This window comes from Montipora foliosa, chromosome 3 (assembly GCF_036669935.1).
Source record: "Montipora foliosa isolate CH-2021 chromosome 3, ASM3666993v2, whole genome shotgun sequence".
Taxonomy (NCBI): domain Eukaryota; kingdom Metazoa; phylum Cnidaria; class Anthozoa; order Scleractinia; family Acroporidae; genus Montipora; species Montipora foliosa.
In genome coordinates this window covers 27,977,296-27,993,800 of record NC_090871.1, presented here as the reverse complement: position 1 = coordinate 27,993,800, position 16,505 = coordinate 27,977,296, and the positions used below count along the sequence as shown (strand labels likewise).

The window sequence follows — 16,505 nt, the reverse complement described above, 5'->3', positions numbered from 1 at the left end:
AAGCAATCTAGAAATGTTCACGATAGTTCGCTTCTTAGTCCGTTGTGTCCGTAAAGCCGATATGTGACGACCGTAGCGGAGTTTTCAGCCTATGAGACATACGTCACACACTGCCCCTTACTGTGTGAGGCATGAATGCTTCCTCATTCAATTCTTTGTTTTTACATGACGTCACAAAAACTAAAATTAAGAATTTTTAGTCCTTTCTTTCATCAGGTTAAAGGTATTTTAAAAATATATCTGCTGGCCTGTTTTAAGCTTGATAGCATGCCCTCCTTTTTTTTCTATGCCTCTTGTGATGCATGAATGCTTTCCGATAAAGAGTCCATTTATTGTTGTGTGATCACTCTGCTGTGAGAAATTCTGGTGTATTTTTTTTTCTATTTTAATGCCCTAAATAACGATCGCTAAATAACCGATACAAACCCTTATAAAATTTATGTAACGCAACAACGATACTCCGTGAGCTTGGGGTACCTATGGACGCAGCTGCCAGCTGATTTAATCATCGCTATATTCCGTTGTGCATCTCTCTCCTAAGTGGTTTTCGTGAAGAACATTTGCATGACATTGATTCTGGGACTCCTTCAATTTGACCTCAGTCTGTTTTGCTGTTATGTGGCCTCATCGATCAGTAGTCCATTCAGAAGATTACGCCAAGCCGACCACATTGCTGAAGGAAAGACCAGACAACAACTGAACACCGGGAACATCATGCCCGACTCTTTTCGGCTAGTTTGGCATCGTTTTAAACGTCCTACAGAGATTATGAACATTGAAGTGTTGTGAGACGGGGCCTTCGGTTTATAGTCCTTATCCGAGAAGACTTGAAAGTCTAACCATTTGCGGATGTAATTACAGGCAGCATTTTCTCCTCGTTTATTTTAAGACCGTGAGTGTTGGTCCGGCCGGAGTCGAACTCACGACCTCCTGCATTTGATTAACATAACAAGGTGAATACGACTCTGAGAGCACGGTCCGCGTACACCTGTTGGCAACTTCAGCTCTAGAATTTAGGTCTTTCCCTTCACGAAGAAAGTCCATTATGATAGTTGATTTCCTCTTTACGGCTGTAAAGCCTTGTTGTTCCTTGGATTGAGTTTGATTTATGTAATCGACCGCACGAGAAATTCTGTAATTGACCGCGTGGCTTCCGAGTCACAACTGTTCGTGTTTCTTGTTGAATCAATTCACATACTTAAACAGGTTTTTTTACTTTTAGTCACCAAGATCAGTTTCCTTTGTTGTAAAAATGTGATTTGCTGTATTGATCTCTCAGTCCTTTTCCTGTTGACATCCTTTACCGTCGGATGGCCGGTTTCGGAAGCAAGATTGCAATTCAATCCCGAACTCCATCTACTTAGCCGGAATGCTTGGAGTTCTCAGGGAAATACCGGCAGGCCAAGTAGTGACGTCACCGGATTCAAAATCATGAGAATCGATGCGGTCGCAAGCTCGAGTTGTTCTAGGGTCTCTTTCCTTCGATTCTTCCGATGATTTGTACGTGGATAAGTGGCAATCCAGTTGGGATTCGTAAAAACTGTTTAAATTTTTGTTTGTACTTTTGATGCCCCTTTCTCGTCCCTTCCCAATGCGCATGTCGGAGATTTTGTAGTTGTCATAGTAACGCTAGTGGTATTTGTTGTGCGCATGTAATCGTTTGTAGCGTGACGAGCTAGTCCTCCAAGGGTTGCGAAACAAAACGTCTTTTTTCCGTGTAACCAACGCCCTAATATAAGAAAAGGGGGAGATTTGTGTTCGCAGAGTGAGAGAACAACATTATTAAAATTTATTATCAACCTATTTGTGTGAGTAAATTAGGTGAGATTTCCGGAAGCGCATGCATAATACATAACATATGAACAAAATGATATATGAAATGAATCATATATTGAACTGGGGATATGAAATAAAGTGGAGCTATGATCCTCGCAGTTATGAACGTCATTTTAGCAATTGAGCAAAGAAACCTGAAAATTTCACGACTACGAGGATCATATAATTACAGCTTCACTTGATTTCAAATTTGATTTTGATTTCGACTTCGACTTTGATTTCGTTCATTGATTAATTCATCACGGGAACAAATGAATCCACATATGACCAGCTCCCAACGTCAGTGGCTTCATGGCTCAGTTCAAGGTTGGAGCGTCGCACCGATTCGCGAGGTCACGGATTCGAACCCCGTTGAAGTCCTGAATTTTGCAGGCTTCTTTGCGCAATTGCTAAAATTGCGTTCATAACTCGAGGATCATGATAGCTTCACTTGAACACATAACATATATTCGGAATGACTAAGACAAAAATTGAAAAAGGCAGATTTAAGCCCTATTCATTGCAAGGGCCTTGTTTTTCTTGGATAGGTATCTTCCTAGATAATTCGGCGGTGGTAGGATGAATGATGTCCCAGGAGCGGCATGTCATTTGGATGTAACGTAGCTCTCGCATTTTACCGCGTGCAGCTTCGATCTTATTTTTGTCCATATTTGGGCACAAAATTGGTGTCTTAGAATCCCCAGCTTTGTTCCAAGGAAAAGAGTTGCAAATTAAACGCTTCGTGTGTTTATGATTACACTAAATATACATATTCAACCTGTATTCCATACTCTTCTTCAATCTGTCCAGTAAATCCTTTCTGTCGTGCTATGTCCAAGGAAACAGAACCAATGGCAGCCTGAATCAATTAAGTAAAGAGACAAATTAAAAATTATGGTGATAAATGGGAAAAGGTCACGAGCATTTATATGTGAATCACAAGGAGAGCAGTGCAAGGTGTTTTTTCTTTTATTGCATTTCAACGCAAAGTGATTGGCTGAAATATCAGGTCATGTAGCAGATTTCGTCAGGTAAAATTTGATTGGCTTGCTACAAAGAAATCGAAAATAGGAGACCAAGGAGTAGAAACGATGACTTAGAAATCAGACCAATAGAAGTTGCTACAATTTCAAAAAATAAGTAACTTGCGAGAGCTGATACACTGCCCAAAAAAATCTAGCGCCTTTTTTTTACCGTTAGAGGTACAGTAACACAATCAGTCAGTGTTAAGTACTACCTTTAAGGTGGCTCAAACTGGTTTCAATAATTTGGAGGGAATGTGCTATTAGAAAGATTGACTCTACAACACCTTTTCACTTATGGTACCATATGAAACAACAATAATTGCTTAATAAGACGCACAAATTGGTGTGACGTAATAAAAAACCATGGCAACAAAAGAACCATCTAAAAACGCCCTATATTTTGTGTTTAAACGCTTGTACAGTATCTCAAAAATCAACTTTGGTGACCCCCATTTTTTATTGCTGGAAAGTGATTAGCAGGCTAAGACAAAACTCTCTGCAAAGTTTAAAAAAATTCTGTGGAGCGGATTCAGAGTCACTTTAAAATTCTTCAGTTCCAAAGGTGGCTATGAATCTGCTCCAGAGAATTTTTTTAAACTTTGCAGAAAGTTTTATCCTAGACTAATATGCGGACAACGACAAACGCATTTTTGCGATGTTTGTCCGCATTTCAATCGCATAATGCTATGTAATAAGACGTTACGATCTATTTTTATCAATTGTGGAAAATGTCACTTAAGCAGCGACAACGGCGACTACAACGAGAACGTCACAAATTTGCATATTGAGTGGGCAAAAACAATAGCACGCCCTGCACGTGCGTTTTTCACTTTTGTCCATTTCTTTCCCGTCGTCTGCAAAACAACAACGTGAAATAGCCAAATTTGAGGTTTAATGAAAGGACGTCAAAACATGAATATAAATTTTCATTTTCTCCCCTAAATTAAGCGCCCTTGCGACCAGTGTCGTTCATGAGGAACTATCAAACATTTCATCATATTAAAAACGTTCAGATAATCTGACCTGCGATCGGGCGTTTTTTCTTTAGAGAAGGGGCGAAAAGTCCCTCCTTGGCCGAAATGAAACGTAGGGAGCAAGGGTGTGATTTCAGGCTAGAAACAGTCACGAAGTGATTACTATAACAAGAATTTATATTGTGAGAGGATGTTTTCGTTGCCGTCGTTGTCGTCGTTGCTTGTTAGAGAGTAGGGAGCTTACGAAACGACGACGCCGACGGCAACGACGCCGCTACAAAACAATAGGTTTAGTGAGCAAAAACAATGGCTCTGCACGCTCTGCACGTGCGTTTTACATTTTGGTACATTTCTTCGCCGTCATCTCCTAAATGACGACGTGAAATGATCAAATTCAAGGTTCTGTGGAGGACGTTAGGACATAACGATGAATTTTCAGTTCTCTCTCCACGCTTCCAACTCACTCATACCAGTTTAATTCCTCGACAGTTACCACACATTTTTAACGCGAAACGACATGAAATAGTTTCGTAGTGATATGAATAACGCGAACTCGCATTTTAAAATGAAGTCCTCGTAGCCGTCGTCGTCCACGTTTCGTAAGCTCCCTACCTTAAGATCTACGACGGCGACGGCGGCGACGACGAAAACGTCACTTTACAATTTCAATACATAACTTTGCATTATCATAAGTCTTTCGCGATTATTCCATCTCGTTCACGTCCTACAATTTGGGCGAAGTATCCTAAAAAGAAATTGCCGGGTTCGACGGGTTTCAGATTGAAAATAGAGCCTCAAAGAAAGATTTTTTGCATGCTCACGTTGTCGCCAACACCTTTAAGTGTCGTCGTTTTGCAGAGAACCGCTCATCTCTAATGGGAAAAATCATACTAAGGGACCGTTCATTTTTATGAGGTGGGGGGGGGGGGGGGGAGGGAAGGGGGCTGGGGGGATTTGGGGGGGAGGGCATGCGAAAAAAACTGCTTTGGAGGGGGGCATGCTAAAAAAAAATAAAGGAAAAAGGGGGGTCACGTGAGATATTTTAGTAAAACTTTGAAATGGCATAATATTTTAATATTTCAAAAATGCTATAGAACAAACATAGAAGGCAGGATACAAATTTATTACAAACTTTCCTGCTTTAAAATAACGTTGACGACAACAACTATTTGTAGCCACTAAAGAGAACTTTAAACACTGTTATTTTCTCATGCAACTCTTACTGGCACTCATCTTCATCTTCACTGTCGTAGAGCTCTACTTCGCTGCTTGTGCTGCTACAGAAGTCATTTTTCAGCAATGCTTTAATTTCAGTCATAGTGTAATCTTCAGGGTACATTAAGGTATAAATATAGTCTCTGACTTGCTGCTTAAGGTTGGTGGTGATTCTGCTTCTTGCAGCATTGGTAAACTAATTCCCTTCCAAGAGCTGTGCGATGTATGGCCCATCTCGTCTAAATAACGATGTGGCGACATCCTCAACTTTAATACACTCTTCCGGGACGGCCAGCCTAGGGGGGTACACAAGGCATTGGGGAACATCACTGGGGAGGAGAATTAGAACATGGAAATGGCAGGCTGGTTTTATCTGACGCAGAAAGCGTTGCTCCGTTTGCAGATAATTGTCAAATCAAAGTTTTGTGGTGGATTATCTTCAGCATCTTGTCGTGCTGGAATTTAAAAGGAAAAAGAGAGCAGAAGAAAGGGCAAAGGAAAGTAGGGAGGCAAAAGATAAATCACATGAGGATTATCCTTGGACTGAGCTGTGCGAAGATGTAACGAAGCTTAAAAAGCTACCTGTTCCAGAACTAAACAAGTACTTAAACCACCACGGGCTGAAGCAGCATTTGAAGAGCAGTAAGAGTGAGAAAGTAAAGGCAATTGTAACACATTCATGCTTGCAGCAGAGGAGCCTTCTCAGAGCTGGCCAACCAACACTGAGAAATGCCAGCGCATTGACACTAGATGATAACAGGGCAAGCGCTGACAGCAGTGAAACCGATGAAAGTGACAATGATGAGTATGACAGTGATGCCATTGACTCTGGGGGAGATGACTCAAGTGATCTGTAGTATAGGGATTGTAAATATTGTCCTCATAGTGAGCACAATAACGTGAAGTAGGGGAATAACAGAGAATATTAAAAAAGTTAAAATCTTGAGAGGGGGGTTATTTTTTTTGGAGGATGGGGGAGTCCATCCGAAAAAATTACTGCTATAAGGAATGGGGGGAAGGAGGGGGGGGGGGGAAACATGTGAAAAAAATTGGTAAGCTGAGGGGGGGGGGGGGGGGTCATGTGCTTTTAAAATGGTGCTTCCCAAATCCCACCAGCCCCCTCTCCCTCACAAAAAATGAACGGTCGCTTAGAAATATAAATGTGGTTCTGTGAAGACAAGTTAACAGGGAAAACAGCTCACTTTCGGTCGCCGTCCGCGTTTCATAAACGTCGCGTGCCTGAGCTTCCTATTTTGGGCGGAGACGATGTACAGTGTAATCGAAAGTTCATAGCAGCGACGACTGCGTGCAAACAATCTCGAGTTCTATTACGAGAGCCACAGCTACGAATGTACCGATTATTTATTTTGCACCCAATAGGCCATTTCCGAGTTCATGTCTGCCTCCTCTTCAAAGCGAGTCTAAGTTTTTCAGATGGTAATTAGTTCTACCTTACTTAAGAATAAAAACTAATTTCCATAAAAAAAGGAGGCAGATATGAACTCGGAAATGGCCAAAATATATTTTAATCTATTTAGTTTAGAACCTACCTGCACTGTAGCTTTTGGCAGCCATGAAATGGCAATAAACAGCCTCTCTTTTAAGTTGAGGTCATTTCCAAGTAAACCGAGATAGGTAGCGACGAGTCGAATTATCAGACTGATGACAAGATTTGCGATGCCCATTCCTGCAGAATAAAGAAATAAAGAGACAGACAACATTAGCAAATACCAAGCCGAAGGGTCCTGACGCCCTTATCAAGTTGAGAGATGATAAAAGTAATTGTGAGAAATAAAGTGTAGCTCATGGAGGATTTCAATGATAGATAATACTGTATATCTGAATATATGCAATTTCACGCAAATAGCCTTGCTTAGATAGAATTCGAATGGACATGGAGACCAGGTGACAGTATTATTAGCATTATACATTGTACAATAAACAGTCAAACGTACCTCCAAGCAGTTATTGTCACCTTGTCTCACTCGGATAGGGTTCTGTCCCAATACAAAACACAGGTCACAAGCCACAAGTCATTTTTTTGCCAACACAGAAACAACCCTAACCGTTTATCAATGCTAACATTAGGCCTAAAAACTCTTGTTTAGGCCTAAGGTTAACTTAAATGAATGTTTAGGATTCTTTCTGTATTGGTAAAACAATGACCTGTGACTTGTGACCAGTGACCTGTACCTAGTGTGACATTGCATAAATTATCTCTCATTTAAATTTTCTGAGAGTCACTTTAATCATCTCTGAACTTAGCTTAATTTTATTGTTGGTTTTTGCTTATGCATTATCAAACCTACCTGTATACTTACATAAGCAATAAATTTAAACAATAAAGAGGTTTTGGTTTTGCAGTGAGCAATGTCAAGTATTTTCAGAATGAGACTCACCAACAACCTTTGTGTTCATGTAAGCTACACTGACTTCAGCCCCAACAAGACCAAACAGCAAAGGTTCAAACAACTGCCAAACAAGGGACATCACCATAGCAACTGGAGCCTGACCGACAAAGACAATTAATAGATATCCCTTAAAACAAGTTACATTTTATGCTTTAAACATATTTACAGAATAATTTGAATACCGTAATTTCCGGGTGATTACCCGCAGGTAATGTGTTAATTTTTCTGCAAACAGTTCTTGGTGCGGGTTATAGGAAGGTGCGGGTAATGTGATAATTTTTAAATCTTCCGGTATAGTTTTAAAACCGTACAAGGGAAAAAATATAAAAGTCATTAATGAAACTGTTCCTAAAAACTGAATATTGCCTTATTTATCCCACTTTAATTGCCTAACAAACTTAAATGCTCTCGATGAAAACCACTGCAAATTGAAAACATGTCAAAAAATATCGTTCGCAATCAAAATCGTTTATCACACGCGTGATCTTACTTTCTTACTTTGCTAATTTCACAGCTTCTTTCTTTGCTTAGTTCTTGTCCAGATAATAAACTAATGCTAATAGGAATACTCTGCATTTTTTCACTCAAGTGATTGGCCACAAAACAGAAGGAAGCATTTGCATTTGAGTTGACCAGCAGGATTTCTGTTGGACACCAAGTGCTTGTTGAGGGGCACAAACATGGCAGCCATCACATCATCTGAAAACTGGGAATGGATTCATACTCTGGCAAATGGGGAACCTCTTGGAGTGAAGGGGTCAACAAATTTTCACAATTATTATTATTATTGTTAGGCGAAGGCAACGTAAATATCGGTGAATCAAAACTAAGACTGTATAGGTGATAATTAACTTTGGAAAATATGCATTTTCTTTATTAAACAATAATATTAATTTTTTTGTCTGTCTATTCCTCAAAATGGCTTGCGGCCATTTTGAAGATTATTGCATAATAATCACCTCAAGTGCAGCCAATCAGCACAGAGAATTTTCAATAATCATCTATGTAATTACACTAAAATGGAATGTTCCTGGTATCCAATTAACAATGCAGACAACTAGAAAAACAAAGTATAACAGATTGCCTGAAAAGTCAACTGTAGTAAACCTTGGCAAAACTTGGTCCTTAATGCACAATGAAAAAAAAAAATTTTTCTTTTGAAAAAAAGAAACAGCTATAGGCACTTTAATTCCACATTCAAGGCCAATCCTGGATTACTGGAAATTTAAATTACAGTCTATTTACTTTTAAAGCAGGCTTCCTTGGGATTTTTAGCCTTTAATTATGCCTTTCATATAAGCTTTTGCTTTCCTTCAGCATAAAATTGTGTTGTTAATACTCTTTCAACATATGCAAGATTCAAACCTTGTACTACTTAAAAGCGGATAAAACTTAATCAGCCTTTGACCAACTACAGTGCAGCCGCTGCCCCTGAAGATCAAAGACTTTGAAAAGAGAAAGAAAACTCCATGCACATGTAGAATGGCACAAAAAATTAATGCTCTCTTTCACACTAGGTTGTAATAACAGCATACTTCGTTTTACTGCAAACCTTTCCTATGGGAGTCCATCCATAGGCTGCAACTGTTGACATGGTTAGCACACCCAGAGCTCCTGCACCAGAGAATTTTGCTACATTACTACCAAAAACAGAAAGAAGTGAAAAACACAGCAGTATCACAAGTCTGTTGTGAGGAAGATTAACCTGTAGAGAGAGGAAAAAAAAATGTGTCCATATTATACCGTCCAGCAAAATCTAAGAATGTTAAAAGAAACTACATTGTACATGTAATAATAGTATTATTGTTTTTTAGACCAACAGATGGTCCATGAGATTTAAACATTACTTTTTAAAATACATGTAAGCTCATTCAAAACAGTAATAATTATCTGTAAGGCCTTGCCAAAGAAATCAACGTGCGACAACGCGCAGAAACTGCTTACGATCTTTCTTACGAACTTTCATCTTGCGAACGAAATGGTGTGTTTTCTTCAATGTTCAGGAAAATAAGCGTTTCAAAACAGTCAATTTCTTCAGCTTTTATGTTTTTGAGGATGTTAAGGAGCTGCTTTATCACTAATATCAGGTTTTCTTCTGTTTTTTGCGGAAAATATCGAAATTATGTGGAAGATGTGGATTTCAGTGAATTATCCTGATCCGCATCGCCGCATCCTGTCAGATGCCAAGTTTATACTTTGAGGAACCCCTCATTGTACATGTACAAATTGCAACAACAACAGTGGAACATTAATTTAACAAACTTCTGTAACTAAAAACAAAGTCCCGATAAAGTGTACCCTAAATCTCTCATCCCTTAATAACACTTTCCTAAACAAGGCTCTCAGTGTAATTTTGTCCTGTTATTTTTCTCCTTAGTAGTCACTCTGATGGACATACAGTATACAAATATAAACCATTAAGGCCAAAAATTACAAACCAATGAATTGAGTGGTGTCTGATACTTGCAGCCTGCAGACCTCAGGCTGCAGACTAACCCTAAATCACAGTTATTGAAAGCTAACTATTCAAAAATGGGTGCTTAAACTTATAAATACAACTGTTTATCGGCACAAGTTTTAGGCAGTCTACAGTCTGGAATCTGCAGTCTCAGCAGTCTGCAGTTATCATAGACCTTGAATTGTAGATGTATCACTGAACATGATGTAAAAAACTACTTTTCTACAAGACAATCACAATGGAAAAGAGATTCTTGTATGTACATTTTCATTCTTGTTGGGAATGAACCAACACAGGACACCAACAAGACATCCAACAGTGATACCAAGTAACAACTCGATTGGTCCTCGAAATAAGCTGAATATCAAATTACCTAACAGAAGAGAGAAAAAGCAATAATTTATCATGTCATTGATGATTCATGTTTTGAAATAGCATTCCATCAAGTGTCTGCGCCATGTTCAAGCATTCATTCTTACAATGCACAGTACCTTGTAGATTGTCCACACACTACACCTCTTAATTGTTAAAGATGCAGTTTGTATAATTATATAAAGAGACCTCTAGATTATAACAATTTTATTGGCGTCAACAATTGCCGACTGCAGATCGCAAACCGCTGACTAACCCTAACCTAACCCTGACTCACATTTATAAGTGTAAATAAGTGTTTAACAGCGCTATTTGAAATGAGTGCTAATTAGACTTAAATGCTGTTGAATTCAATAATATTTGTAGGCAATCTACAGTCTGCAGTTGTCATACAACTTACATGTAAATTTTTATCAGCAAACATAATTCGAAGTGCAGGCTACACTGACCTGAATCAAATGCTATTCCAAGGCAAACTCCAAATGCACTTATACAAAAAACATTATCAAAAGATGCCGCGGCCATGACCAGAGTAGGAATCCCTTTGTTTACTCCATAATGTTGACCTTGCAATTCAAGCAAACATGGTATCACCACAGCAAGAGAAACAGCAGCTTGGACAAAACTGATTTCAAGAATAAAATCTGAGTTGCATGGATATAATATTATATTAACCATCCAAAACTTTGTATGCATAAGAAAGTATGTAAGTGCTTCGTCACTCCACTCAAGGGTTTCAATGTTAATTATTAACTTGGTGCCTGGTTGGAGTAGAGTTAAACCGTCTATTGCTAACCCATTGACTCCCAGGGGTTCTCCACTGACGAGTAAAATCGTCTGGCGTTAGACAAAGTAAAATACCAAGTCTGGCCGGTTTAGGCCGGTTTGGATGTCAAAGGGTTAAATTGTCAAAATGAATTTTTAATTTTAGGTTTTAAAGAATGTCTTTAACTCAAGGGCTCCTAAGAGTGAAACTTTATAGATTTCACTTTTTTTGTTTGCCAGATGATTTTACGCGTCTTTAGAGGAACGGGAGGAAGGGGGGGCGTGGGGGGTGGAGGGCTCAGGAGGTGATAGGTACAATCAATCAATCAATCAACTTTATTTAAACACGGTAAATGGCTCAGCAAGCTGGTTTTCAGACATGCCGTGTAAGAATTACAAAGTATAAATGCTAAAAAATTACAAGAATTTCAAGATATAAATGTTAAAACGACTAATGAACTAGGTATAACTTAGTGCTAAATATCATATAATGGCAAAGAAATTTAAACAATAGTAATAGTTAGTAACAAGCATAATTTACTATATAATAATACGAACAAGCCATGTTAAAATGTGCCCTAGCGAGGTAAAATGTGTCCTATGATATCGCACATTTAAAGCTTGCAAGATCCCTTATCTCACGTATTTGATTACGTATTTGGTACAGTACATATATACAGTATACGTTGCAGTTCAATATTTTTCCTAGATTTATTTTATCTATAACATTTGACATTGGACAATTGTACTCTAAAAAAAGTCTGGGTGCTCCAGAACAGGAGTGAAACCAGTATGAACTGGTGATTTCTAGTTCTGGTGCTAGTGAGCTGCAGGACAGACTCATGGAGGCTAATGGCAACCCAAAATCATTTCAATCCAGAAAAAAAATAAAGTTTTATAGATCTCTGTTGAAAAACAAATTTGCACTATCTTTGCTATTTGCAATCAAAGAACTAGGAAAAACCCTGTCTATCATGGTTACAATAAATTATTCCCAGCCTAAAGTGCAATGAGCCAATTCAAATATGATGGTCCAGCTCATTGTGGGTGTAAAACCTAACTGGGCAGGGTAATCCTCTCAAACAGATGACAGGTGAGTGATGAGTCCAATATTATTTGAGGCAATGGTCACAGGTGGTTATCATTTTACGTCATCGCTGCCATATTGATGGAAGAAAACAAAACACTAGCTCCTTTTGTTCGTCCACCGCAATTTGTACATCATTATGCATTGTTATCCGTGACTCACTAGAGATTGGTTGCAAACCACCTATAGGCTACAATTGGCCTAGCTCTCCATTTGGACATCAGAGATTAAGAGAGTCATCATGCGCAGGCAGTTGCCGCCACATGGTATATCTCATGACTCCCTCATGGAAAGCTTGTGGATTCTATTATGCCAATACTTCTGATGACTTTAATAAGCCAGCTTTAAAATGAAATCGTTTTTACTGTATACGTTTCATTCGCAAGTTTCTGCCTATGATCTACAGAGACTCGGTTACGCAGAATTGCATGATAGTGAATATCTATGTACACTGCACAATGCAGAAATATCAAACTTACCCAAGCTGGAAGGCCCAAAGCCACTTCATGTCTAACAGGAAATGCACAAGAACCGCGGCAGAAACAGCTTCAAATATGCAAGGAAGAAACGCTAATCGAGCAAGAGTAAACTTCAGTTTTCTTAGCGCAGAAGTATTTAATCCAAGACCCGAACGAATAAGAATTATCACCAAAGCCATGCTCCGTAGAGTTGAAGACCAACGCTTGTCAATGGAACGAGCCAAATTAATCCCTCGAACATTCTGCAATAGAAATCCCGCTAAGAGCATACCCAATAACGGTGGAAGGCGAAGATATGGAATTTTACCCACTATAAAACCGAAAAGACTAGCAGAAACTACAACAATGTATATACCAAATATATTTCCACCAGGTAAAGCATCGTTGCCAATTATTGACCACAACACAGCCCATATCAACAGAACAATCAGTCAGCGAGTTAAGAAGCGGCCACAAAACCCACTTGGAGGAACGGTTAAGCCGGCTGAAGTCAAATGCTCCTTAAAAACTCCATTTTTGTTCTTCGGTTTCGAAGTGTCTCCATTTCCGATTCCATGTGCTAAAGAATCCGTTAGCCTGGAGGTATTTTCTTTGTCGTCCATGGTACTACTGAAGAAAATCAATGACTAAGCGATCAAAATGCGGGCATCAATAAAAGCAGAAATTCCGGAATCCGGAATCCGAAAGCCGGAACCTGGAAGCCAGAAGCCAGAAACCTGTTTCTCGAAAGTCCCGAAACTTTACAGGCCATGGGGTGTCACAATTCCCTCTGTATCTCAAGAAAGGAGAGGATTTAACTCGCCAAACTTCACAGATATGTTTCTTTTAGTTGGCTTGAAAACATGTTAAAAGATCGGCTTTCCAAAACAAGCTGTTGGCAGTTTCACAAATGGCTTTTTCGGGCCCGAAACGTTTTCAGGACTTTCGAGAAACAGAAACCAAAATTATCCACAATTTGCGAGAATTGCAATAATATAACCACTGGATAACTCAATTTGTTTTACTATTGTTTATCCGGTGGATAGTGATTTATCCGGTGGATAGCGTTATCCACCTTTCGAACAATGGAGGTCTGGTTTCTTGTGCATCTTTATATTCATCAAGTCTTCCAATTGGTAATCCTCGTAAATAAATGATCATAATCAAAATTGGCTTATTGTACGTGGTGAACTTTACGTAAAAGTAATAAAAGTAGCTCAATGTTGTACCCAATTCAAATCTCCCGGGGTTGAGATTCTTGGTGTGTTGTATTTGCATTCTAATAATATAGCATTCACATTTAAATGATGATGCAAATATCTGGAAGAAAACGTTTTATTCCCAAAGGGTTTGATTCAGCCCCTAGCGCTTTTCACGGTTAGTTTTTCTCATTTGCATTACAATGTAATGTAACGTGGATGCGAAGTAATTTCGGACTATTTTTAACCCGAAATTGCCTCGCATTCATGTTAGATTACATAGCAATACAATTAATGTGAAAAACTAACCGTGAAAAGGGCTATTTCGTCTATTGTTTATTTCTGGCAAAACTTGGTTTTAAAATAGGCACTTTTCCGACGCTGATGGGGACAAACCTGATACCAGATTCTTACTCTTGGGTAATGGACTCTTACTAAGGGAAGGAAAGACGGGAAAACATTTTTGTTTATTTAATAAATTTCAAACATTATTACTTTTACGTAAACTTGACCATGTACAATAAACAAATTTCAATCATGATTATTTACAGGGATTTCCTATTAGAAGACTTGATTTGATGATAATCAAGATGCACAAGAAACCAGGCCTCTATTGTTCAAAAGCGGTTTTCAATTGAGTGTCGAAAGTAATTAGATAATTACTTTGGTTTTCCTTTGGTTTATGATTACTTCACCCAGTGATTGGTTCAAAGTTCTCGCGCCATTTTTTCAACCAATCAGAAGTGAAACCAAAACCAATCGTGGCTCACGCGTGCACATTTTCCCGCGCTTTGTGTCGGCTACGTGTACTTTACTTCGAGTTTTCATTGGTTTGGCGGAAGTAATTACTTTGGTTTTGGTTTTACGACACTCAATTGAAACTCGCTCTAGTACGGGTGATTATTGCGGAGTCGAATAACACGACATGGTGGCAGCTAGTGGGATCTGATAGCCTTTAAGTTAAAAAAAAAATTAAAAAAACAACACAGAAGCTAAGGGATCCATACATTTCTTTTTATGCGTTTACATGAGACCGGTCTGACTTCGTGTCGGTTGCTGGACCGAGACGAGGAATTCGCGTACCGGTTTGAGTACTTACCGGTCTCACGTAAATGACGACTCAAATCTCAGACCGGTCCAGAAATTTCAAGCCTTTGTGCGTTTCCTTCAGCCTGTATATTTTTTAGACAAAACATATCATTTCATCCCGAAACCAGGCACCAAGCATTTCGTCCCGGTTTCATGTAAACTCCTGCAAATATTTCATACCGGTACAAGTTCATACTGGTCTCAGTTCGTTCCGGTCTCATGTAAAGACCCTCTACGTCAGAACCCCAGTCAGCTAGTGTGGTCTGATTATTTAAAGCAAAGGGTAAAGAACCGCTTCTAAAGGGGAAACACCAAAGGAAACCTTCCAAACCAATGCATGCTACTGAAAACACTTCTGACTATTCTGAAGCTAAATGCTCCAGGTGCCTTTGTACTGCATGCTAGCCGCTTAAATCACCAAGGTTTCAAGCACAATTATAATGTATGTGTTTACTCCACTTTCAGCCCTTTTGGCTTGTCCGATGTGCAGGCCAGTGATAGAGGAAGGGAAAGGTTCGAAATCCGTTGGTGTCTCTCAAATTCCGCAAATAATAGCGGGAAGTACATGTAATGATATAATTAATTACTATTACGTCATGATTATAGAATAACAATAACGTTACATTCACATGCTAATTTCGTGTCATAGCGAAACAGCCGTGGCCCTCCACATCCCAAGAAGCTACTATATCCAGTGACAGACTCAAAATGCAACAAATGCGCTAAAGTGGGTCATTGGGCAAAAGCATGCAAGTCATCCCCGGACAAGAGGGTGGCTGTAGTGAAGTTCACAGCTGAGGGTCAATATGATGATGAGTTTTTTTTTTCTGGGCGAAATTACTGAAGTATATGCTATTAGAGGAAGTGCCAAAGAGTCATGGAAAGCAACGGTGAAGTTAAACGGGTAACCAGAAGAATTAAAAGTAGACACAGGTGCCGATGTTACTGTAATAAAACCGAACTTATTCAACAAACTGAAACCAGACTGAGTACCTTAGCTTGCCAGAACGACTAAGTTGCTAATGGTTCAGTGTAAGCAGAAATCTAAGTGCCAAGGAACCTTTGCAGGCGCTTCACAAGAGCGATATAAAGTTTATATTCCAGAGAAGAAATTTATATCGTTGAAGATCTGGAGGTACCAGTACTAGGAAGGCAGCCAGCAGAACTGAAGCTGATAAGCAGAATCGAAAGCGTGAGCAGCAACGACTACAAGACTAAGGTGGCTGAAACGTACCCCAAGTAATTCAAAGGACTTAAAGTCATGAAGGACAGTTACAAAGTCACCCTTTCAGTTAGCTGTTCCAAGGAAAGTACCCCTACCACTGTATAAGAAAACCAAAGATATGTTGGACAGAATGCTTGAAACTGGCGTGATATCCACAGTGGACCAACCCGGCTCTGATTAGTGTGCACCAGTGGTGGTTACCCTCAAAAGCAATGGTAAGGTCAGGATCTACCTAGACCCCAGCAGACTCAATGAATACGCTGCGGATACGACCCTGAGCCGGTTGGCAAGTTCAAACGTAGTACAAAGCTTGATGCTAACTCAGGTTTATTTCAAATCAAGCTTGCGTGCGAATCGAGGATAAATTCAGTACTTATCCGCCTGTTAGAAGACGGGGTGACAGTTGAACTCG

The 16,505-nt window shown here is 39.3% G+C and overlaps 1 protein-coding gene across 2 annotated transcripts; it reads right to left on the bottom strand.

Moving 5' to 3' along the window:
* Positions 1-1,595: 1,595 nt before the first annotated feature.
* On the bottom strand, positions 1,596-16,505 carry LOC137997229 (sodium/hydrogen exchanger 9B2-like). 2 transcript variants are annotated; one of them, XM_068843101.1, is made up of 9 exons: positions 12,957-16,497; positions 12,602-12,843; positions 10,720-10,895; positions 10,162-10,271; positions 8,993-9,145; positions 7,429-7,537; positions 6,580-6,716; positions 2,594-2,674; positions 1,596-1,729 (listed from the first exon to the last, which is right to left on the bottom strand). In XM_068843101.1, the coding sequence occupies exons 1-9, from the start codon at positions 12,981-12,983 to the stop codon at positions 1,676-1,678; spliced, it is 1,089 nt and encodes a 362-aa protein (XP_068699202.1). In that variant the 5' UTR covers positions 12,984-16,497; the 3' UTR covers positions 1,596-1,675. The 2 variants fall into 2 exon arrangements, with proteins under 2 accessions (XP_068699202.1, XP_068699203.1); XM_068843102.1 differs by having other exon boundaries at positions 10,720-10,836; positions 12,602-16,505.

Excerpts from the sequence above, each read along its gene's own strand:
- LOC137997229 (XM_068843101.1), bottom strand. The coding sequence starts at position 12,983 with ATGCTTTACCTGGTGGAAATATATTTG. Across the intron at positions 6,717-7,428 it reads CATGAACACAAAGGTTGTTG|GAATGGGCATCGCAAATCTT; the intron begins GTGAGTCTCATT and ends TTTATTCTGCAG. Across the intron at positions 2,675-6,579 it reads TGCCAAAAGCTACAGTGCAG|GCTGCCATTGGTTCTGTTTC; the intron begins GTAGGTTCTAAA and ends TAATTGATTCAG.